Here is a 24,399-nt window from a genome sequence, read left to right as displayed (position 1 = left end):
CAGACCAGAAAACATTTGAAAAAGTTGTCAAGTCATGTTTTATTTAGTGTTAAATCACCTGAAAATAAGAATCGATGTGTTTTAAGTGAGCAGTTAATATTGACATTGTGAGTGCGTCCTCACAAGAGGTTGTGCGTTGTTCTAAAAATCGCCCAGAACTGACAAAACAAACACCGGTTCTAGATAATACCGTATGCATTTTAGCTTCGGCCATCGTAGTTAAGAGACGTTCCACAACCTCACGGCCAGATGCCACTAAATCCTACACACTGGACCTTTTATTCAAGTACGTCTGACATACAAGGTTTCTTAGACAAGCGCTCCACGTTGTGGCGGTTGTTACTAAGGCTAATTAGATTTGACCAAACGTGAATGCTTAATATGCAAATTTCATTTGCATTTAAAATTCTTTGACTTAAAGAGAAAAAAAACAATTTATGACATTTTTAGTATAAAGTGGAACATTTTGATTGATTTGATAAATTTCATTTGATTTTGAAGTAATCAAAAAAAATACTCAGATTAGATTACATTTTAATTTATATCCATTTAATCCAATGGACTACATTACTTATTACAAAAACTGTATCCATTGTATTGTATTCATGTATTCAGTGACTGGCTACATTTCAAAGTAATCTGAGCCAAACCTTTAATGTCATACTTTCATTTTTCTATTTATTTTACGAATAAAAATAATATTTTTTTTTGTTTGTTGTTTATTGGGCAGATTAAAAAAAAAAAACGCATTTCAATTATTACAAGTTTTGTTTTCTCTTTTAAATCCTACTGAGTAGTCTATAAAGGTCTCCCATACTTACCAAATGTCATACTAAACCTCAGTATTCATTTTATGTATCATAAAAACATTAGCATTTAGTTTAAAACCAGTTTGCCTTTTTTCAAGAATACTGATCAGCTGAATTGACAACATAAGTGGATTTTATCTATTTTGATTACAAAGTCACCATGCCTTTTATCACCTGAAGTCAGATAAATGAAAATTGTGCTTTTTTTAGATAATCATTTGCCATTTTTGTTGTGGTTAGTGGCAATATGTTAAATCTTAATGTGCTGAATTAATTGCATTAGTGTATTCTATTTAGCTATGTCTTACTGTAATTAACGGTGGCTTTGCTGCTATTTTGTAACCAGTTTGTTGACATCTCTGTAATTCCTTTAGCCAAGTGGGAAATATCGTAGCTCTGAACATTAATACTGGAAGATTAATTAGCATGTAAAGTATAAAGCCATTAGTAAAGTACAGTAAATATTTTAACAGTGGTTAACCCTTTGAAACCCGAGCAACTTGGCTCAATTTCTTGAGAAACATGAGACGGTGCCGATGAGCAACTTAACAAAAATTTGCAAGAAATTAAAAGTTGCAATATTACTTAAAATTAGCAAAAATAGAAACAGCAAATTACCTGAAATAAAAATAAAAATAAATAGTAATACCTATAAATAATAAAAACAAATTTTTTTTCTGTAACCTAATTTTAAATTTATAATCAGAAAAAAATATAGTTTTCTTGATATATTTTCCTAGTTAATGATCATCTCTCTCTCTCAATTATTCATATACATATATATATATTTTAGCTAATTTTCAGGTCTTTTCTTTCTTTTGTCACTTTTACATTTTTTTTTTCCAATTTGCAAGGCCTTTCATGCCATGCTGCGGACTGCATTATTTTTCCATATCTTAGAATGAAATAAAAAGGTTTAAATGCTTGTGAAAGGCATCTGAATGTTACACAAGAAAACTGATGTTGATCCAGGTTTCAAAGGGTTAATAAGAAAGGGTAAATGACACTGCGAAGCAAGTAGCCGAGCCAGATGACTGATGCTTTAACTAGTGACACAGATTCAATATATTACCCGCACATCATGTAGAAGCTCAGAAGCAGTGACAACTTTTGATAGTATTTGTGTTTTTTGCATAAAATTGTGTGATAAATACACATATGAGTGTTGCAGGTGAAAAAAAATAAGGAAATGAGGAAAAATGAAAATGATCAGAGAAAGGAGTGGAAATTAGTTCTTTGGAAAGGTTTTGAAGAAGTGAAGTAACACTTACATGCCATCATCCGTCTCAGGTCTAAAAACAAACAAATGCACAGACACTTAGCATGCTGCCATGATCCATGCATTAGCTTATGAGAGTGTGCTGGTGATTACCGACAGCTGCAGTCGGTGGATTAGGAGTCAGATGGTGCCTCAGTTAGTACGGTCAGATTAAACACAACTGATATTGGTGGCCAGTTAGCGGGGGGTTAGTACTGGCTTGTTTGGGCAAGGAATGGGTTTAAAGGTTTGTGCTGCTTTAGTGACAGCTTGCCAACGTTAATCTGAGGGTCAATCGCTGCAGACTTTGACCTCTGAACTGTAGTTTCCTCCGTGGCTACACAGTGACTGAGCTGCTCACAGGGTCCTGATGGAACCAGCAGCCAAATCAGCAACATTAACCCGCCACTTCACACTATGAATGTGCATCTCCGCAACACCACCGCTGAGTGCATACTGTGCAGATGAACTTACTTGGTTAGCTGTCCCTTGCTCTTGTTGTTGTCCACACCGTTGTAGGTGACCGCAGCAAGTTTCCTGCTGCGGTAGTTCTCGTAGTGGACATTGTTTGTCACATCTTTCAGGTCCTGCATGTGGGTCCTGAAAAACAGCAACAGCAACTCTGAGAGTGCGGTACTCTGGATAACCCAACGGTACATTCCCACGGCGCTCTTTGTTTGTGTCCAGGTTGTGTCAGAGAGTGATCTGGCAGAGTGAGTGTTTCTGAACGCACCCTTGGTTAGAACAGTGCATTTACAGATATGTGTACCTGTGATAATGCTAATGCTAATTTAGGCTAGTGAAAATCAAAATGTAAAAACAGGAAAAACTAATCATTTTACAATCATTTTCATTTTACTACTTAAAATATCATTTTACTATGGCCAAATATTATATAGTAAATAAGACTAATATATTACTATTTACTTTTGTGAACTAAAAACACTGAAATAACACGTGTTATGACTACAGCTATACTGTAAATCTGTGGTAATGCCATTGTTGCCATGGTAGCGACTTGTCAACGAACAGCAGCCACCTGTCGTGCGAGTTATCTGACCGTAGAACTGAAGCAAAACACACTTATTCTAGTGAGATACTGGCATGTAAACAGACATCACCTCAAAGATAGACTCATAAATCCTATGTGCTATTATTTTTATTAAAACTTATTTAAATGTCACATTTGGCACTGATGAATGGAGAGAGGATGATGTGTGTTTTCTCACCTGATGAGCATGTTCCGGAGGATTGTAAAGTCACAGTGCTCTCCGTTTTCCACTGTTAAGAAGAGACCATCAGAGCCGTTTAGATACAAAAACATGGAGTGATTATAGCATTGTAAACATAACCGATCCCTTCAGGGATTATGAATATGATGACTATGAATACAGCAAAAAACAATGAAGCTGATAATTTTATTTCACTTGATACAAACCTATTTTTTTGAAAGATCTGGCCATCAATTTTGTCAGTTAAAATTACACTGTTTTTACCAAAGTGATAGCTGAGCTCTAAGAACGTGTCCACATTGCTAAAATGAGATGTAACGAGGCAACAAATACAAGCAGTCAGAATATCATATAAAATTACAATTAAACCATTTTATTTGGAGGTAAAATTTAAAATCAGAGTGCCTGTAATGCTAATAAGGATAACATTTTCTCACTGCACAGGAAAACTGTGTGTGCTCACAATAGCACGTCCATTTTCTCTTCCAGATAACTGTGAAGGACCTGGAGGTTTGTTTATAAACTGTCTGACCTGCCAACCGTATCATCGTGCTGAAAGAGGTCTGCATCCACTCATGGGTGAGTGGCGCTACAAGCCATGTGCTATCGAGTTTTATTACATTCAAGAGAAGGCAGACATCTCTACGGCCAATATCTCCAACACTCTGCAACTCACCAAAACAATACAGATTTATAAACAGCACTACAGGTAAGTGAAAAAGTGCCATATTGCCAAAAAAATTGTAAAAGGTGATGCAAAAATGAATGTTAGCTTTTTAAAAGAGAGAAAGAAAATTAGAAAATGATCAAATAAGTAGTGATAAATATAAAGAAAACTACATTTACAACAATACAATATATATTAAAAATAAATAACAGAATAATAAGCTATATTTATTAATTATATTTATTTATTCTATCTTTTTTCCAGGTCATTTCATGCTTATGTTGTGCTACTTTTCTTTACTGGTGCTAATTTCACATAATTCTTTTATTGATTTTAAGCTAGTTTCTTGCTCATTTCTTGTTAATTTACTTATTGCCTTTATTCCATGTTTTTTAAGAAATCAAGCTAATTTGCTCAGGTTTCAAAGTGTTAATATCTTCTCCATGTTTCAAAATTCATTTATATTCTAATTTATTTGACTAACAAGGTTATTAATTTATGTATTCAGTTATATTTTTTTTATACCTCTAGTGTCTTACATTGCCTTCCACAGTTAATTTGTTGAGGCCCTGCAGCGGCAAAGAGTGGACGGCTGCAGCACCAGCAGCCATCAGCAGGTGGCATCAAGTGCAGCCGTTTGTGTCCCTCCCACAGTAAAGCTCACCACAGTCCTCTGGGGTTTCTCTGGACTGCTGTGGTAGAGTGACTGCATAGCTTCTCAGGGACCTTGCCCTCTTTCTCTCCCTCTCTTCCCCACCCTCTCTCCATATTTATGCTGACATGGAGCCAAAAACATTTTTGGTATTCCAAAACTCACTCCCCATGGACGGCAAACACTGGCGGCAAACCAGTTTCATAGTAGCACTCCTACGAGTCATCCGCCAGGCTGTACTGTACTCAGTTCTGCAGCTACAACAACAGAGTCTATATGATCTGGAATGTTCCCCCCAATTTATTAAATAAGGTAAATGTGAATCTGTTGCGTTTACACTGGAGCTGTAATCACTTTAAACTGAATACGCTGTCACACTCTCACCACAATGTGACAGCAACTTCCTGTGTCAAGTCAACAAGACTCTCATATCCTGTGCGTCTAGTTTCCCACTGTGACTCGTTTTTTCATATTATCAGTTTTGCTTGTTTGCGTTTTCTTCATATAGTGCTGCATTGTTCCTCTTCATCGGTCGTGATGAGGAGTTACACTGGCAGCAGAGGAAACAATTGTCTCTAAGCCACTTCATTACATTAACTGCTATTATGTTTATTATCAGTCAGGCAGTTTATCAGTCATTTAGGAGTTAAATCAGATACACATGTATTAAAGGTTTCCTGTGGAGTAATCTTATAATCTTCTTATGATTAAACAGTTCTGTTTGCGTTTAGTTTTTCTCACTAAAACATGTGTATCCTTGAGGCCTTCCAAATACATTTACCCCCTCGCCTCAAAATGTTTTAAATATTTTAAAAGCTGCATCACAGCAACATCCCTAGCAGTCTTCAGTTCTTCAAACATTTTGCCGTTTACTACTTTGTTGGCACATTGCTGCCTCTAAAGATTGTTAAGTGGAATAGCGCGAAACAAAGGGATGTCTGATATTGAATTTTGTAGACGAAGAACAAAAGACTCCGTTATTACAGTCAACTTTCTGTACATAAAGGGTTTCATTTTTTAAGTGATATTGCCAAGAATTGGGGCCCAAAGATCCTGTAGAACCTTTTTTAATGTTGAAAAATATTGTCAACATGTGCCACTAATCTGACAAATTTAAACATTCCTGAAATAGCACATTTTTAAAAGGACAGCTGCATGTCTTTTCTGTCCTGAACTGCGCCAACAACAAACTGACTTGAGGCAGATAAAATAGGCTGTAAATGCTACAAGCGTCTGCTCCATGAAATCAATTTCACTTGACAAATCTCTGTTAAACATCGTGTTTCTGTCACATTCTGAGCGGCACGCTGACAAAGGACCAACTCTGCACTGCTAAAGCTTTGTTTTAATGGCCTGCATGCACTACACATTTGATACATTTAATAAAATGTGTATAATTATCTACAAAAGATGTTTTCTTTCTTTATATAATACACTGATGAAGATTTACCAAGTGGCAATTTGTATACTCTTCAACAGAAAGAAGTGTTAAAAACAAAAAATCCTGCCTCTTGCTCACCCAAAAATACTCATTGAATTATGCTTCCCAGGAAGACAAAAATGTGCCAATAAGCCTTGAATCCTGCAGGATTTTAATTGTTATATTTAGTACTTTTTTTACCATTGGTCATTTAGGAAATGTAGATATCTATCTTGTTTACTGAAGGAAGAAGCAAGGAAACTTGCAACAATATTTTTCCTTTTTAGATGCAACTGGCAGCTCTATAGCTCACTCTGTTGGTTGGTCGGCCCACAAGAATTTCTCCACCCTTTGGCAGTCACTGGTTTTGAAATTTGGAATGGAGGTCTTGCATTGACAAATATGTGTGTGTGTGTGTGTGTGTGTGTGTGTGTGTGAAGGTGTGTTTATGGTTCATGCCAATTGGCTTAATATGGGAAGCGGGGAAAAAGGCACATAACTTCCAAGGACTTTCCCACTGCGGATACATTAATCAGGAGTTAAAGGACAGCTGATTAACTATGTCCATGCCAATGGGCAACGCATGGATGGATGCATGTGCGTTCGGTTGTGCACAGCTGTTGTAAATTTGTGCTTGTTTTGAAAATACAGGTGGCTATGCAGAACATTTGGTCAATTTTATCTTGATATTCTGGAAAATCTAAAATGCATATATCAACTGTAAATGGTTAGACAGCTTTCAGTTTCTCCTCCTTTAAAAAAGATCATGATAACAATTCTCTACAATAAACTAATTTCAACTAATTACATTTTTTTCTTTCATTTTTAAAAATATAAGTGTCATTTTTAAAATATATTATTATTTATTAGTCCATCATTCTTCATGCTGATGCAATCTCTTTCTTGTCTACTATCACAGTGTGCACTGTGTTTATTCAGTAACACAGGAACATGGTGTGTGTGTGCTAAATATTAAGATGAGGGCAAAAAAGTAGCACATGGTTTGTGATTCTGCTTTGCAAACCATCTGCACATGATGTTTGCTCAATAATCCAATAGAACAGTGGAAATATTGGTGCGTTTTCATGTTTGTTTGTGTGTGAGTGTGAGAGAGACTTCACTTTGTTGATCAATTTACAGACCGGGATCAGTTGACCTTTGACATCTCACCTTCAGCAACACCCCAGGGGTACTGCCTCCCGCGCACTCGCTTTCCATTGACCTCGATAATGGTGTTACTACCGACCACAGCCAAGGGTAAACGATCCTGCAGCGAGAAGGGAGGGGACACAACTGTTACATAGCTCACGAACATCGGCTAAAAATACATAGGAGGCTGTGACTGTGCAGTAACATGCGAGGAGACATAGCACGTATGACATAGATCAAAAGACATGGCATTGAAAACAGTTCAGAGCAGCTGAAAAACGCAGAGACAGTTTCATTTAAAGTTTCACGGAGGGTTGCTTTAGAAGAACAGACCTTAATTTTACGGACCATTTTCATCTCCTCCTCATCATCTGTCTCTGGGAACTCGTAGATTTTGATTTTGTGCTCCTGGATTTCTTTCATGATCTGCAGGGAGGGAGCAGGAGAGGCAGAGAGAAATGGAAAAACCAGAAACATTAACAGTCATATCGGAAGTTAGTCAGTACACATGAGGAGGAACCTGTGGTATCTGTTTATTCAGTACACACGCATGACCACTACCACGACATACTTTTGTATTTGAAATTTACGAACCACGAACACTGGTTCCTGAATATACAACACTGTGAGTAAACTAGCACAAAAAGACGGAAGTCATCAACACTATTGGAAAATCTGACTTCTACCTCCTTCTTTTGTTTATGGTACTACTACTGTCCAGGAGTGAAAAACACAAAGCTGTGGATGTCTATAACAACAGCGGATCACAAGCTAGTAAAAGACACACAAATGTTACAACAAAGAAGCACAACTTTCAATGTCAGCCTGTTTTTGGTCAAACAAAAAAGGGCAAAAAAAAATCTACTGAATATTTTGATGATTGATTGTTTAGTCTATAAACCATAAAAACAGGAAAAATATAACTGCAGTTTCTAAGAGCCCAAAGTGAAGTCTTTAAATTGCTTTTCTGGTCTAACCAATGGTCCAAAACCCAAATACTATTAAATATCAAAAATGACAAAAAAGCAGCACATTTTCACATTTAAAAAGCTGGAACCAGTCAATTTCTTAAAATATTTTTTGCTTGAAAAGTGACTGAAATGATACACGGACTATCAAAATAGTTGGCAATAAATTTTTCTTTCTATCGTCTAATTGACCAGTTGCTGCAGACTTGGCAGAATGGGCAACCAGGAACATGAATGAGAAACAAACTGTATTTAGTCCAACAGACAGAAGGTCCATTGTTCTTCACAATAGATATGCAATGGAAAAAAACCCACATTAAATCATGTAGTCGCATAAATAGAGTGAAGACTGTGATCAAACAACTGCAAAATTTGAATAACGAATGAAATGATATTAGCCAAATAGAAACATATACATTCAGCCAGCAGTGGCACAAACACTCACCTGCTTCTTAAACTGTTGACACTCCTCAGGAGTCATTGTGTCGGCTTTGGCGATGAGGGGGATGATGTTTACTTTTTCATGTAACCGTTTCATAAATTCAATATCGAGGGGCTTCAGTCTGAGGGAGAGGCAAAGAGAAGAGAGAGTTAAATGGTCAGAGTGTCAGTGATTGACTGGTGGAAGTGGAGCTGCAGGGCTGGTGGAGGGCTGCTGTCACACACTGCGCTGAAAGTCATTTTTCAGGGCTTGGCTGACTTCAAACTGCACATCTGGATGGAGAAGGCAACACTGTAAATCTGTCTGTTTGGACTCTGAAAATCCTCCTTCAAATGTCACTGTAATGTTCTGCTATTGTATAAATGAACACACACAGACAAGTAGAAAAAAAAAAGTAAAAGCGCACAGAAAACAACTTGAATTCAAGTCACTTTTCAGTATTTCATAATCCAGGGTTCGTACAGACAGGCGCAAATCCAATCCAAGGACAAATTTTTATTTAAGGTGGAAATTGTTTTCTCCACAAACATCTGTTGCAAAAAAAATTGCACAAATTCGTATATGGAGCACACATACTAGGGCCTAAAATCAATTTATTATTAATGAAATGCTGCTAACTTACTGCCAAATTGTAGATCAAAACTTGTGATAATGGCTGACGCTGCTCCGGTGTGAGTGTTTTGCAGGCTAGCGAAGCAACCTGGTGCTGACTATTTACTGCTTTTCATTGGTCCTGATATGGCATTAGCAAATATTTGCAACCACAGCTGTAAAACAATTATATACCACCTCTCATAAAATAATTCATCATTCTATTCTGCTGTGAATTCAAATATCCTTTCAAGGACCATGTTAAAAAAATGTCTGATTTTCAAGGTATCAAATTTCTGAGAGTTGAATTCAAATACTCAAGCACTTCAATCACCTTACAAGCTGAACCCTAATAATCAAATCTGTTTGATTTTCCACAGTTTTATGTATGAAGCCCTTTCATTGTAATGTGATGTAATTACTCTCTGGTTCATGGCAACAAAATGAAGCCTGTTGAGTGATTTTAAGCCGTACAGTGCTGTGTAAATGAGGAGATCAACAAGTGAACAGTGCACAACTGTCACAAACAGAGGTGTATACTGATGCCTTACTCAAATCTCATTAACACTTCCAAACAACTTATGCACATGAAGTCTGACCTGCAGCCTGATTGCTCCACAATTGTAAAGAGACTAGTGCTGGTCTAATGTTCTAGTGCAATTCACACACACACACCCACACACACACACCGCTCTGGGCCAGATGACGGCTGTGGTCAGTAACCCAGGCTGGGTCACTGTGAGCCAACAGGCTCAACAGCACTGGACTGCAAAACCACCTTTTGTTGTGGGCAGCACAGTGCGGCTTAGTGTGTGCAAACAGCCAGGCCAACTGTGTGTGTGTTTGTTTGGCAGCGGCCAGAGCCAAGACACAGATGGGAGGAATGGGGTCTCCAGGTCAGTGAGCTCAGGACAGATTACACCAGTGTTATGCCTGCATGGTAGCGTGGTAGGAGGCCACAGGCAGAGCTGGCCAGGTTTGGACTGCTTAACTGCTGCCCAGAGAATGAGGCAGCAGAGGAAAACCAGTGAAACACAACAGCTGAAATGTGCAGCTCTGTTTCTTATTTCATCCAATACGATGAGTCAATAATGAAGTGACGGGAAAACCTTCTTAAAAACAGAGATTGCTTCAGCCGTGATATAGCAATCAGCAACTTAAAGTGTGGGCCAGTTGTGTAAAATGGAAAGGTCGATGGCCCCTTCCCTACTTACTACCCCCCTGCTTTTGGCCCTCCTGCTTGGAACACACCTATCCTAAAATCTCTACCACACACCTGTAAAGTTTTGTGACCGCATTTTGCACAGTGTGCCACTAATGGGTCGACAAAATCGGTCCACAGACAGACAGGCAGACAAACTAACAGCCGGCAAAGTACCCAAAACTGCGTCTGTGGTAGTTCCCATTGCAATAGGTAACATTAGGAGCACACTTTGCCATGATAACACACACACACACACACACACACACACACACACACACACAAAGTAAAAACATTGGATTAATATGTGCAAGAAAGCAAAGGCAAAGTGGTCACAAGCAGCAGATGCCAAACCTCACACCACACCACTTCCAGCATAGACAGGAAGCTGGAAGACAAAATAGCACAGCAGAGTACTTTTTTTTGTTGTTGTTGCTAGGAAACATACTTTAAGGTAGGTCTGCTGGTAGTTGATTTACCTTTATCAATTCTAGAACCCAGAGTGAATCTGGTAGTTACGTAGTCTAACTCTTTGAAACCTGAGCGAATTGGTTTGATTTCTTTAAAAAACACGGGGAAAAGGCAAATAGCAACTTCTCGAGACACCGCCGAAAAATATGCAAAAAAAAGTAAGAAGTAAAGTAAAAATGTAACAAACAGGAAAATGTCCTATAAGTGCTTCAAATAAAATATACATGCATTTATTTATTTATTTAACTGTTACAAAATTTTAAATACAAAATTACTATAATTATAAATCAAGATTTCTGGACACTCTTCCCTATATTTGGACACTTTTCAAATAATCCTCCCTTCTTTTTTGAAAAAAACTACTTTTTAGGTGATATTCTCGTCACCTTTTACTAATTTCTTCCAATTTGTGGGACATTTCTTGCCGAGTTGGTCATTGCCTTATTCCCCATGTTTTCGAAAGAAATGAATTTGCCCAGGTTTCAAAGGCGGTGAAGGGCGTCTGAGCGCAGCACAAGAAAACTGATGTCGGTCCAGATTTCAAAGGGTTAACTCAAGAGTGTCATGTCAAGACTCTCATTCTGCAATCTACAGACTTTTGCATTATTTTTAAAAATATGTGAGAATCCCTTAAGGACTCTAAACCATCTAAAAAAGGGGTGAAATAAGTCTGAACATATATTGCTAAATTCCATTGAAGTAATCAGAGTGTAACGTTCCCTTCTTCATGAAATTCAATGACCAGTAAGATCTCTGTAGTACCTACCCGTGTCCAGATGGAGCGATGAAATACAGGCAGCACTGCACTCTGTTGTCTGGCATCTGCCGTCTGTTTACCCGCGACTCTGCGTTGAGGTAATCCTCAAACTTATTGTCGATGTAATCGATGACAGGCTGCCAGCTGAGGACCACACATCATTCACATTAGTGTCAGATTCAGTGAAACAATAGTAGTGTGTTGTAGCTTATACTTTTATTAAAGGTATACAATGCAGGAGACTCTACATTCTGCCTGTATTTTTTATTTCCCTCTTATTTTGCTGTGTTCGGGACATTCCTTTGCACAGCTTGTAGACAAGGGGTGAACTTTATAAAAAGGGTAGCAACCAGGTGCCAGAACATCGGCAGCATGAATCCAAGAGAAAGATGCAAAGCAAATATTGCGAACAAGAGTCAATCTGAGGTTACCTTTCACTTTCACTGGCGATACTGTTCACAAGCAGAACCCGGAGGTTCCTGCACAGTATACCTTTAACCCCTGAGTGACGGCTGAACTCACCAGTTACTGTTGTCAACTGCATCACCAAAGCCTGGGGTGTCAACAATGGTGAGCAGCAGCTGCACTCCTCCTTCCTTTATCAGGACCTTTGACTGTTCCACCTGCCAAGATGATGACACAAATCAGTTAAAATTTTTTACAAACAATAATAAAATTGCTGTATATTCCTGTTTTAAATAAGTGCAAGCCAGGTGGTCGATTACTAATTATTTACTTGTAATTATTTTAAAAATACAGTCAATTCCCTCAACCTATTTATGCTTAAAAGACAATTAACCATCATACATGATTGCTTGGTTGACACACTGAGAGCAACAGGCGTTGATTCTGTAAGAAAAGAAGTTCACGTGTCGGCAGCCCCAAATGGCAACATGAGTTATTAAATGTAATTTACCAACTTCTGCAGCCTGTGATGCAACAGCCTTCCTGCCAAGAAGTACTAGCTCAGATTTTACATATTCCTGTTGATTGACACAAACATGTCTCAATCATTATCTCAGTCAAGTCTCTATCAAGTAGCATTAGCTTTGGGAGCTAACATGAAGGAACTCAAAACATCAAATTGAAGGCCATAAAATATCAAATATAGTTCCTTAGGAGACATGAACATTAGCCTCAGCTGGCTCCCTCTTTACAAATACACAAACAACAAACCAGAACTAAAACAGCCCCAAAAACCAGTGAACCACAGTGAGCCAAAACTATTTTACAACCATAGGCATGCAATCTTAGATCTGTGCAGATCATCAGACAGACTGGAAGCAGGGAGGAGGATGAGAGTTGAAGACAGTGGTGAACAAAGCTGCCTCTGAAGACACTGGAAAGGCCAGCAGGCCTGGACTTTGATCAGTAGGGGTGGGTGGGGGCACAACTCGTGATCGGCAGATGAACTCTGATTTAATCAGCAGATCTGAACCAGACCTTGTCTTTCATATCATAGATGCAGAGCTTCCACAGGCTGAGGGAGTGATTAGAAGCTCTCAATACAGCTGAGGTCAAGCCAGGTCTGCAAAGCAGTTAGCAGACAAACATTGACATTACAGCACTCCCTTAAATACATACAGCATGTAGAACCTTTGATTGAAATCAAAGCTTCTACATGCTCCAAGTGTGAACATATATTTTTCTTAAGCTGATGACTTGAGACACAAATTATAACTGCAGAGAGGCGTTAAGTGTAGTACAGTAGTAGAAAACTTAAAGACAGCACTTTTCCAGAGGGTTGGCCACATTTGAGTTTAAGTTTATCTTAACTGGGCCGACAATGCCCATGGTTTGCTTTCTGACTGAGGCTGGGTAACACATTCCTCAAACACGGACAAGTGAGCCAAAGGAGCTTGGTGCTGAGAGTCTCCTATACATTGCCACGTTGCGCTCCTGTTGTTTGTAGCACAGTGTAAATATGCAGCATTTCCACTGCATAGACTTAAAAAAAAATCAGGAAAAAACACTTTTCTTTTTGACGAGTTGAGGCGAAGCTGCTACTGCAGCTGCACTTCCCACCTTTCTCGTATTGTTTTTGTTTTTTTGGGATGGTATATGTTCTTCTTCTTCCTTTTGCATTGAACAGCAGACTAGAAAACTTGTAGACGCATAAGCGGCCCAATAAGGTCCGAAAGAATGGCATCTCCCGTACACATGGTACTGGAAAAAACATGTCAAATTTTGGCATTGACTTGTTACTGAAGTATTGGTTCTCGTGATGTTGCTTTTTTTCTGTTCTCTGCTCTAATGGTCTAAGCTCCAGTGCTGAATGGAACAAAGTTGGCTAAACCATGTTTAATAAGACACTGGTACAATGTCCTCTCCTGCTGTGCAGTGTGATTGTCACTTTAGCTGGCAGAGCTGTTAGTAGCCCAACAGGGGAGATTCTCCTTGGTGAACCAGGATTTCATTACTGGACTACGACCTGAACACACACTTTTATTTTTCTTTGACTGTGTGGAAAAGTTTTTCCTCACAGATTAGGATTAATGATCCAACATACTTTTGAATACAACTGCTTTTTCCTTCACACCCATTTTTTCCATACCTGAAAGTACTAATTGGCTGCACATTAGCTGTCCTTTAGCTTTCGTTCCAACTGTTGTACTTCACAATTTATGACAGACAGTCGCAGCACAAGATTCCTCAGCAAAGCTTTTATAGCTGACTCCATGTGACCCCCACCCACTAGTACTCACTGGCATCTGTCCTGTACTGAAATCTATCACAGTCTGCCTGCGTTTAAACTGACCTCTGACCTCCAGAGCTGCTACTGGGAGGCTGGGATGACCACACAGACAGGAACTAATGCCAGTGTGTTCAACCAATAAATTAAAGTCCTTCTGAATGCCATTCAATACTAAATATACATTTTTTATAAAACTGAAAGGAGTGAAACTGAAAGCTACTGCAAAGTGGCGGAATCATACTGCATCTATGTGACTCAGTAAAAGATGATACTGTCATGAAAAATCAGCATTATTTTAATACCTTTATAACTGTGAAAGAATGATGCTTGTGATCTTGAAAAATGTCGATGCAGATCAGGATGATATGGATAAGAACATGTGACACTTGCATAATAAGGTGTAACCGTCTGTATCTGAGATAGTCGGAGATGTGCTATACAACAAACCTTAAGTAAAAAGCGAAGACTGCTGAGTGGACAACACTGAGGAATCCTGCAGCGTCTCTCTTCTTCTGCATAACAGCATGAGTCATGCTACAGACATGCCTATTAACCAGACAGGCTGCCCACAGACAGTGAGCTCATGGGAAAAGGAACAACAGCACGAGGCTATACCGTATCACACAGTGAGGGATGGGGAGACATCAGAACTACTGTCACTTTGACTGGATCACAGGACCCCAAGATTATTTTCATGCAATTTACTGTGATAGTACAGTGGAAAAACAAACTGCACATGATGGTGTCAGAGTGCGCCTCCATACTTCTGTCCTGCAAACATTTTCACTCATTCTCATTAACTTCAATTGAAGCAAAAATTCAAAAAGTGATCAACTGAACAAGGAGTCATTTAGCATAAAAATAAAAGCATAAACAAGCATAAGTGAAAAATCTTACAGTGCTCATTTTGGGTCTCTTCAAGCATCTGGAAATATCAATTCAAACTACAGTAATTTTCTCTCTGTCACCCATCTGCTTCTGCTTGGCTACCTAAGGTTGGCGCTGTGTGCATAGTAAAATCCTAGAAAAATAGAAAGTCATTTTCTCTCAATGAAAAACAAAACAATCTCCTCAAAGCTTATGACAAACCGCCAAAAAAGAGCAAACAAGATGAAGCAGAGAAACTCTGCTGAAACAACAAGAAACAGTCATTGTTGCTAGTGATCGAGTCAGTGTCATAACTAATGCAACAGTGAGGCTAAAATTACAATTAGTGGTAAAAAAAATTCAGTCTTTCAAACAGTGTTTGATGAGCGTGAGATAAAAGTCTCTGTCATTTATATGAAACATCTACTTCATCCTTATCTTGTTATTTTAATCTCTGAAATTCCACTGTAGCAGTGTGATATAAAAAGCGAGGCATGTCTGTGCATTGGCAGGACAAGACTGAGCTCAGCGAATAAGTCAGGTTGCTGGCTAATCACCAAGTGCCTGTCCTTGTATGCTCTCCAGCCTCACTGAGCCATATTAACCAGGAACAACAAAGACATCTGCCTGGCCTACCACCTCCAACAGTTAACACCCATTTTGTCCGCCCGCCTGGTCATCATCATCTTTTTAATGATGAATCGGATTCAGTTTCATGCAGCATTCCTCTGGTTTTCGTGACATTCTTTGGCATGACTTGGAAAGAAAGTGGCCACAATTATTTGAAATGTAATTAGTTTGTGGTTCCCACAGAGAAAGAAAGAAGAGCGCTCTGTTCCCCATATTTATCGTCTTTGTCCTTGCAAGGATAAACAACAAGCAACACACACACTCATACGAAAAGTTTCATTTTAAGCACGCATTTCAACTCACTTCCTTTGGGAATCTTGAGAAATCCTAAAGCATCCAGTTTGGAAGCCATTATGAGCATCTAAATCTCATTTAAACTTTTAATAAAAGCCGGGGAGGTGTAATGGGAAGGTAAACAAATTGGAAGCAGCAGTGGGGCGAGGGCAGACAGAGCCCCTCGGTGTGTTGCCAGGGATTACAGGAGATTTAGAGCAAAGCAGAAGATCACAAGGAACGGGTGATGGGAAGATCCTCGCTATGCAGCCGATCTACTGTACACTAACCCAAACTGAACACTTGTAATTCCTTACTACAGGCAGAGGACAGGAGAGAGAAGCCTGCCGGAGCTCCTTCACACCAACAGTATCACCTTTCACTCTTCAAAAGGAAGCTCAAGTAAAGCTATGCAGCTGCGAGCTCTATTTGAGGAGACTGCCAAACCTTCATCCACTGCTCTGTCACTGCAAACAGCAACAAAGGCTGAGGATTCAGGGTATAAACCGCATGCCTCATATACTCAGGATTGCTCCTGGTGGCTATTGTATTCTCTGCACAGTCGTGCCTGCAGCTTCTATGTCTGGTACTGTTTGATTTTACATGACAAGTATTTAACCTGTAGTGAGCTCATGAGAGCATTAACATTTGCTATTGTAAACATGTCTGGTAGGGAACAGTGATGTGTTTTACATTACTGATTTGTTTGGAATCAACACAAAAAGGTTAATGTGGTACAGCTGGGTACAGTTTGAAAGTACCAGTGCCAATGACACTACTTGAATTTTGGAGAGATATTGAAATGATGCTTTTATCAGGGTCAGAGCTACTACTTTCAATGGCCTAAAAATATGCTTTGGGTCTGAAACACAAACCATTACCAGCCAATATAGAAATTAAAATGCAAGTTGAATATGTAGTTCTACAAATTCTCAAGCATCAAATACATCGACACTGTTGATCTCTTAAAAAAATCTAGAAAACTAATTTGCCCTGAAAAAGGCTAGTTATATTATCTTAAATTATCTTTTTCTTAAAGTTTATATAAAATGTTGCTGTATTTATGTAAATTAGTGAAGTTATTGCAACTAAAAAATGATAACTGATATTAACTTGTTCCTTTTTAAGTGTTAACAACTTAAATAAAACTTAGGTGGTCTGAGTTACCTGAACATTTGAGTTTTCTCAGTGGAATTTAGGATGATGATGTACAGGGATACAGTAACAGGGGTTACTGGGAACAAATATCTCCATATTGATATTGCAACAATGTTGAAGATTTGATTATTGCGACTTTGACAAAATATTCACAAAATGAGAATTTTCCTAAATAATCATCAGTGCAGTTGATATAATAACTAAGTGGTTAAAGACAAATAACGGAACAGTTAGAGCAGTCTGGTAAGTTCAGAAAATCTGAACAAAAACAAGATATGTCAATACTTTGGTTTATATGCTTTGAATGCTATTCACTACACTCAGTCCTTACCAAAGTGTATTAAAGTCGAACACAACCCTAGTAATCAGCATGAGTTGTGAAAGAAATAAGTGCTTGGCAACAAAAGTTGTGCAAAAGAAACAAACTTAATGACTTCCACCTTGGACTATATCTCTGTTACTGATATGGTACTATTTTAAAGTTAAAGACAAAGGTGGCCTACTGAGATTAATATAGCCCTAAATGATAAAGCCAGGGAGAAAAAAAAAACTGTTGTTCAACTGGCTAATCCACTACCAAACATCTGACCTGGTTAAACATGCTGGGTGACTGGCATAATAAGCACTTTAATGGCACACTGCTTTTAAAAAAAAAAAAAAAAAAAAAAAAAAAAAAAAGCCTTTCACTTAGTATAAGGGGTCAGTGAATCAAAGCTTTGAGCCTTTGAAATAGTGTGTAGTGTTTGTGTGCACCTATCAAGAGGTTTAACTGGGAACGAAATGACTCTTTAAAACACGTCTTGAAAAGTGTGTCACAAAGTGGTGACACATCTTACAGAGGAGGTCTGTACTGCACATGGATCCACCCAGGGCCTGTGTGAAGTAATAACCAGTCATGAGAGAGTCATGCTTTCGTCATATAGGAGGACGCTCCTTATCCTGGAATGGGGAGGGGTAGTTTACTGTATACTGAGGCGCGTGCCTCGTTTTATCAGTCTGTCATCACAGGAAGTTGTCTGTTTGTTTAGAGTTTTGTGCAGTACGCACTGTAATGGAGGTGTATGAGATCTATTATCATTGAGACACAGGAAACGCAGCGCCAGCACCGTGCTTATATCTAATTTCTTCAATTATGGCAGCTGTAGCTCTGAGGCTAATTATGCATCTTAGTAAAAGCCAATATGTTTCTCATTTTATGTGGTTAGTAAGGACCTCCTGTCAAACATTAGATACCTGTCAGGAAGAATCACACACATGTGAGATAATGGATGTAGTGGAGTTCGTTTGGTTATCAGTTCTACATTGGTGATCCAAGTCATATGAAATTATTATTGTAAAATATACAGATCAGATTTTGTGCCTGGATAAGTAAAAAATGTATTCACCTGTGTACTTAATTTCATCAACTCATGGTAAATACTACCTTGTTTCAGCATTTTGGTATGCAGTAGTCAATGTGGGCAGCTCAAATCTAAAATTCCTCAGTATGTGCTTATGAATATGCTACATGGTTGGACTTATAGTTATGATTTGGTTGATTTAGTGACATCCATAGTAACTTATGCTAATGAAAGATGTGTTTGATTAATGTAATTTGCTTATAAATTATACATTTAGTGTCAATTTAAGGGCAAAAAACACTTCTTCGGGAGTTACTCTGTCAGAACAGGTTAAGACAGCATAATACATTTTGCTTGGGCAACTGAAAACACATAGCCAACAACACAGAAGACGAGCAACTTGAGAATCTGTTTTAGCAAAGTCAAACTAACCGTGGGCTGAAAGGGCCGCTAGGCTGTTTAGGTGTGGTTTCTGAGACTGTTTTTTCCCCCAACACATCCATGTCATCAATAAAATGTTGTCTTTCAAAATGCATGGAATGTGTTTTTTTAGCAATATTTGCCCAATGTTTACACTTGAGCCTTGTGTCGCAGTAAGGAGTAAATATATGGTGTTTACAGAGATGATCGTATCCAATCAAGCATAGGCCACTGGCCATCTCAGCTAGACTAAACTCTCGACTGTCATGACTGGCACACACATTCCTTTCCATAAAGCTGTTTACATATGACACACGCACTTTAAATCCCTCACTCCGAGTGTATGCACATACTGTTCAACAGCTTTCAGCACGACAGTATACTGTTTCAGATCAAAGAGTAAACCTTGCAGCCTTCCTCATTCACACGACGCACTCAGACTGCAGCACAACCTCATTCATACACTCAGTAGCAGAAAGCGCCCTCGCACATCCAGAAACCAACAGTATCCACCAATAAGGTAACTTCACTTTTCATATCACATCACACCTAGCTGCTAATATTTACGCTCCACAAATTTCATGTCCGCTCTTACAAACATGCTTCAGCCCACATGACAGAGCTTCTGTGGGGGCTGGCAAGTCAGCGCTCACAAACACAACTCTGCTGCAGCTATGAGTCTTCCTTTCTCCAGACACCCACAACCAGACCCGGTCTGGTGGTTCTGCTGCAGCATAGTAAGCAGTGAACTACACAGAGAAAGCACTATGGGTTTTGTTTTTTTTTTTTTTAGAACTGCTGCTAGAGCATGTAATACTCAGTCATTATTCATCAGTTATAAATGGCATATGATGAGACAACTTCAGGAATCATACTTTCACATTATCTTCATATCAATAGCATTCTAGTTTTCGGTCATACAATTTGTATTACTTTAGTATTATTTTCTTTAACAATGTATGAAAAAATAAAATGTGATTACTCTGTATGCTGACCAAATACTGACGTCTAAGTTGAGTGCTCAGGTTCTCATGCCAATTCCAAGTATTTACATCCAAATATTCCCAGGTTGTAAACGTTGAATGATATCATCAACAGTTTTGTGCCTTTAGATGTTAGTTTACAGATCATGATGGCATTAATAAAGTCTACATTTTATCTAACATATGCAAAAAAATTATACAGCTTTACTTACGTTTTCAAATATTTACCAACAGTCAAGTGATACATTTTAATTTCCAAACAGGTAATTGTTTAAAAAGCAACTCAAGTAGGGAAATGTTACAATTGTTCAAAATAATAACTATCCAATTACATCTCCTAATTTGAAATGATAATGCATATTTGCCTTTGGCAAACACACTATCCCTTTGTCAAAGCAGATGAACCGGTTTCACTGTCTCAAACAAACACATGGGTGGCAACAGCTGGGAGGAGCAGCCTCTCAAAACAAGACCTCATACTGCAACTATTTAGTTGACGGCTGCAATGCTGCGAGACACTGAAAGAGAAAGGTGAGGGCACACCTGTGTTACAGCAGCCTCAGGCTCTGATACTTCCTTCACCCCGACACTGGCCGGTGTCAGGGAGAAGGAAACCTATCATGTTCAAATTACCAGAAAAAACTTTGGCTGTTTTGGGGTTTAAATATCCATTAGTGTCTGAGTCATACAAAGAGAGAGGGTAACGCCAAAATGAACAAGGAAAAATATGTCAACGGTTGAAATTACTGTAGTATAGACACTTAAAGAAAGGTGTGGACTTGTTCTGGGGAAAAATAATTACCTGTACGGTTTTTTTAATTCTATGCGAAGGACCCGGGAATTCAGTGGAGTACAGGTCTGTCAGAAAGAGTGAGTTGATCAGCGTCGACTTCCCCAGCCCAGATTCCCCTGAAAGACAAAGACAGAGCCAGAGTGAGTGAGTGGGTGGGAGTGAACTCCAGAGATGCATTTCACACTATACTTGTCTCCTAATCCTCTTTTTCATGCGAGACTGAAGCACAACATGACTCAAACTCCAGATGTTTATCAACTCCACTTCTTATGCAGTCTTTCACAGTTTGACATTCTTTACATGTTTCAGATTCAAGGGGAAATGGCTCTCTTTTACCCCCCCCCCCCCCCCTTTTTTTTTAAACAGGCAAGCATTAACACGAGACGAAGGAAGAGACAGACAGGGTGGAAGTTCTGTCCTCCCAAATTCTTTTCCTGTCTGCATTTCAGGAATCTAATCAGAGAATCATGGGAAGGGAGGAGAGGGGAAGGAAGATTTTAAACCACCACAGTCATCATGAATTTCCCCTGAACAAAGGAGTAAAAACATAGATCGCATTCTGTTGTACTCAAAGAAATCCTAACACAAGAGGCAATCATGCAACTAACACTTGAATGTACTCTTTTACTCCATAAAAAGAGTTTCAAAAGTCAATGGTGGCTTTATCTTCTCATGCAGGTCCATTCTTCTTTTCGTTGTGGCGCCACAACAATATCAGCAACTGCTGCCACATATTGATTTTCTATTTTTGGACATGTGCCTTTGTCTCTCCCTGCACTATGGTACAAACTGGACCATTTTTGTTATTCACGTTGTCATACAACAATGACAGAGCAGAGGAGCACCAAGCGCAGTGACAGTGAAGCATACTGTACCTGTACGTAAATCAAACAGAAATAGAACGCTCTACTTCTTAGAAGACAGCAGTCATTTTAATGTTAGTCAAACTGGCTGTGCTCCCATGAAAACGCCATTCTGTGGTTCAGCGCAGGGTCTAACCTTTGTAACAGCAGCATCTGAAAGTTTTTGCTCTCAATGAGATCTGATCAGCTCTGATCAGCTCTGACTTCCAACCCATTACTCAAACTCAACAAACTGCTGCTGAGGAAAAAAAAACTCAAGAGTTCAGCCTGCCCTGGGGTCAGGCACCTCTAAATTCAGAGAGGATACAGAGAATGATCACAAAAATAGAAAGCCAAACAGGAACCATTGCCAGGCCAATATTGTCTTATAACACCAAATATCTGCTTATTGGAGCTGGTGCTTACTAAAAATATCAAAGTCAAAACCTGACAAAGCAGCATCCCAGGTAAACAATCCATAAAACAGTCTACCTTCCACCTTCTCTCTCTCTCTCTTAAACACACACACATTTGAAGGTGCTGCAACGCTGCTGTCTTTGTCATTGGCTGTGGCTTACCGACCAGTTCCCTGACCAGTCTAGATATTTAAGCTGCGTTTACTTTAAAGTTTTCCGGTATGTACCTTTGGAACCAAAAGTAGCTCCTACGAACAGGTACCTTCACCCTAGATCTGTTTAGTGATTCCACCACAGACCGTGCTCCTACATGTGTGCAGGGTTGTTGTCACTCACTGCTCCGTCAGGTGGCACTCGCTGTATTTCCTTGTTTGCTGGTGATGCAGAGTGAAATCTGCACCCGGTTTTTATTGTGCACAGAACAGGGCTGCAGGATAGAATGACAGTCACTCTCTATGGGATATGAATAAATTGTGGGTTTGTGCATTGACTTCTTGTTAGGCAAGAGCAGGGCAGAAGTGCTGCTGGAGCACAATGGAACGACGCTCTGCTAAGTTTTTTTCTCCAATATAGGATTTAAATATATGCAGTTCACATAATCTGGTCGCAGTAAATATATTTTTCAAATGCTTGAAGATCCACTCATTACTAAATGTGTATGTTATCCAAGAGCGACAATAACAGATGCAGTCCTTGAAGTTGTCATATTGAAATTTAAGGTGTGTTGATGGGTTCGCATTGTCAACTCATACATTGGATAACATTATAATTATTCCATCTTCTTAAAAGTCTTCTTAAATTTGTAGCTTTTTCCTGTATTATATCACTGTAAAGTGAATATTCAGGGGATGAGAACTGTAAGTCATACAAAACAAACAATGTAAAGATGTCAACTTAGACTCTGAGAAGTCTTGAAGGGCCAAAATGTGTTGTTTGGCGCTCTTTGAAATGCAAAAATGTCAGCAAGAACCTAGAGGGACTGACTGAGGTAATCCAATACCATCAGTTGTGTGGCTGTTAAGATTGGGGTGAGTGGAGGGCAACAAGGAGCTGTTGAACAAAAGCTTCAGTGTGCGAGAAGAGGCAGTCATACGCCGGCCTGGCACTGCAGCCGAAGAGCTGCTTCTGACCTTTATGAGTGGCCACAGCCAACACGGGCCGCTGCTGCCAACAACTCAGCCACTTAACGGGTGGAGGACGGCGAGATGAAGAAAGCATCACACAAAAGGATCCTTCACTCAGCATGCTCTCAGAGCCATAAATATTTTCCTAAGAGGGTAGAGCCGCATTTATCTCGCAATCTCAAAAGAAATGTTTCAGCGATTATAGCTGGTCTGTGATGAAACATGCAGGACAGCTGTAAACATTTCTTCAAGGCTAAAAGGGAATGGAGGATTCTTATGCACTGAAGGTTGATGGGTACCAGGGGGAGGCTGTGGTTTTGTGCAAACTGCGGGTGAAATGCATGCGATAAAAATGTCAACTTGAATTAGGAGAGCTAAGAGCTGACAGGAACAGCAGGACCGAGGAGACGCAGTAAGACCCGGGTCCCTGTGTAAGGAGAGGAAAGATGAGGAGGTGTGGTTATGAGAGCGCCACACTCATCAGACTCAGAGTTATGATGTCGGCCGTGGTGGTGAGCGGAGTGAAGATGCTGATCATGGTTGGTCAGAGCTGTGGCTGCTTGTTTTGATGAGACTGGGTCGTGAATCCGCCACAAAACTGAACCAGAGATGTGATCAGATCATAACTGGCTTTGACCGGCAGAGAAATATTCACAACCACTGCTGCTCTGGGATCCAGACGAAACCACTATGTGAAATTTGACCCTTTACTCACAATGTAAAGGAGTTCTACCCAAAATTTGATCATCGCCCTCTTTTTCTCCTTATATTTCTTACTCTACTGTAGACACAAAACAAGAATCTTAACAAGTTATGCTGTATAAATAGGACAACTGTCCAAACTACCATTTTAGCTGGAACAGAATTTTAATTAAAAAAAAAAAAATTGGACCGAATTATTGATCAACACTGATTGTTTATCCATTTTCTTTCATGAATTTATCTGTTGTTGTTTTTTTTTTTAATCAATTTGTGCTGTCTTTAATGACTTTCCATATTATTGCTGTATTATCACTTTATGTCTAGATGTTTTTCTTTTTTGTTGCAGTCTGATTTTACTGCTTAGACTACTATTACATATTTCTTTTAGTTTTTTTTATTAAGGTATTTTAGTCTAGCATTTCAATTATTTTATATTTGTTGTCTGTACTCTTATTTTTTTGTCTCTACTGTTTTTAAATCTGAAGATGTCTGTATTTTTATTTTATGTTTATACTATATTTCAATGTGCAGGACCCTAA

General features: G+C 39.0%; 1 protein-coding gene across 2 annotated transcripts in view; it reads right to left on the bottom strand.

The window, feature by feature from the left end:
* The window catches only part of sept7a (septin 7a), a 42,124-nt gene that overhangs the window by 2,764 nt on the left and 14,961 nt on the right, over positions 1-24,399 (bottom strand). Inside the window, exons 4-12 of one of the 2 annotated variants that reach the window (XM_042506017.1) lie at positions 20,786-20,892; positions 12,140-12,240; positions 11,627-11,761; positions 8,601-8,718; positions 7,521-7,613; positions 7,209-7,305; positions 3,297-3,348; positions 2,542-2,667; positions 2,081-2,101 (exon numbers count right to left, since the gene is read on the bottom strand). In XM_042506017.1, the coding sequence (XP_042361951.1) occupies positions 2,081-2,101; positions 2,542-2,667; positions 3,297-3,348; positions 7,209-7,305; positions 7,521-7,613; positions 8,601-8,718; positions 11,627-11,761; positions 12,140-12,240; positions 20,786-20,892 (850 nt within the window). The remainder of the gene's footprint in view (positions 1-2,080; positions 2,102-2,541; positions 2,668-3,296; positions 3,349-7,208; positions 7,306-7,520; positions 7,614-8,600; positions 8,719-11,626; positions 11,762-12,139; positions 12,241-20,785; positions 20,893-24,399) is intronic. The other variant, XM_042506018.1, reaches the window with a different exon arrangement.

This window comes from Plectropomus leopardus, chromosome 18, assembly GCF_008729295.1.
Source record: "Plectropomus leopardus isolate mb chromosome 18, YSFRI_Pleo_2.0, whole genome shotgun sequence".
Classification (NCBI taxonomy): domain Eukaryota; kingdom Metazoa; phylum Chordata; class Actinopteri; order Perciformes; family Serranidae; genus Plectropomus; species Plectropomus leopardus.
This window is presented reverse-complemented; position numbering and strand designations above follow the sequence as displayed.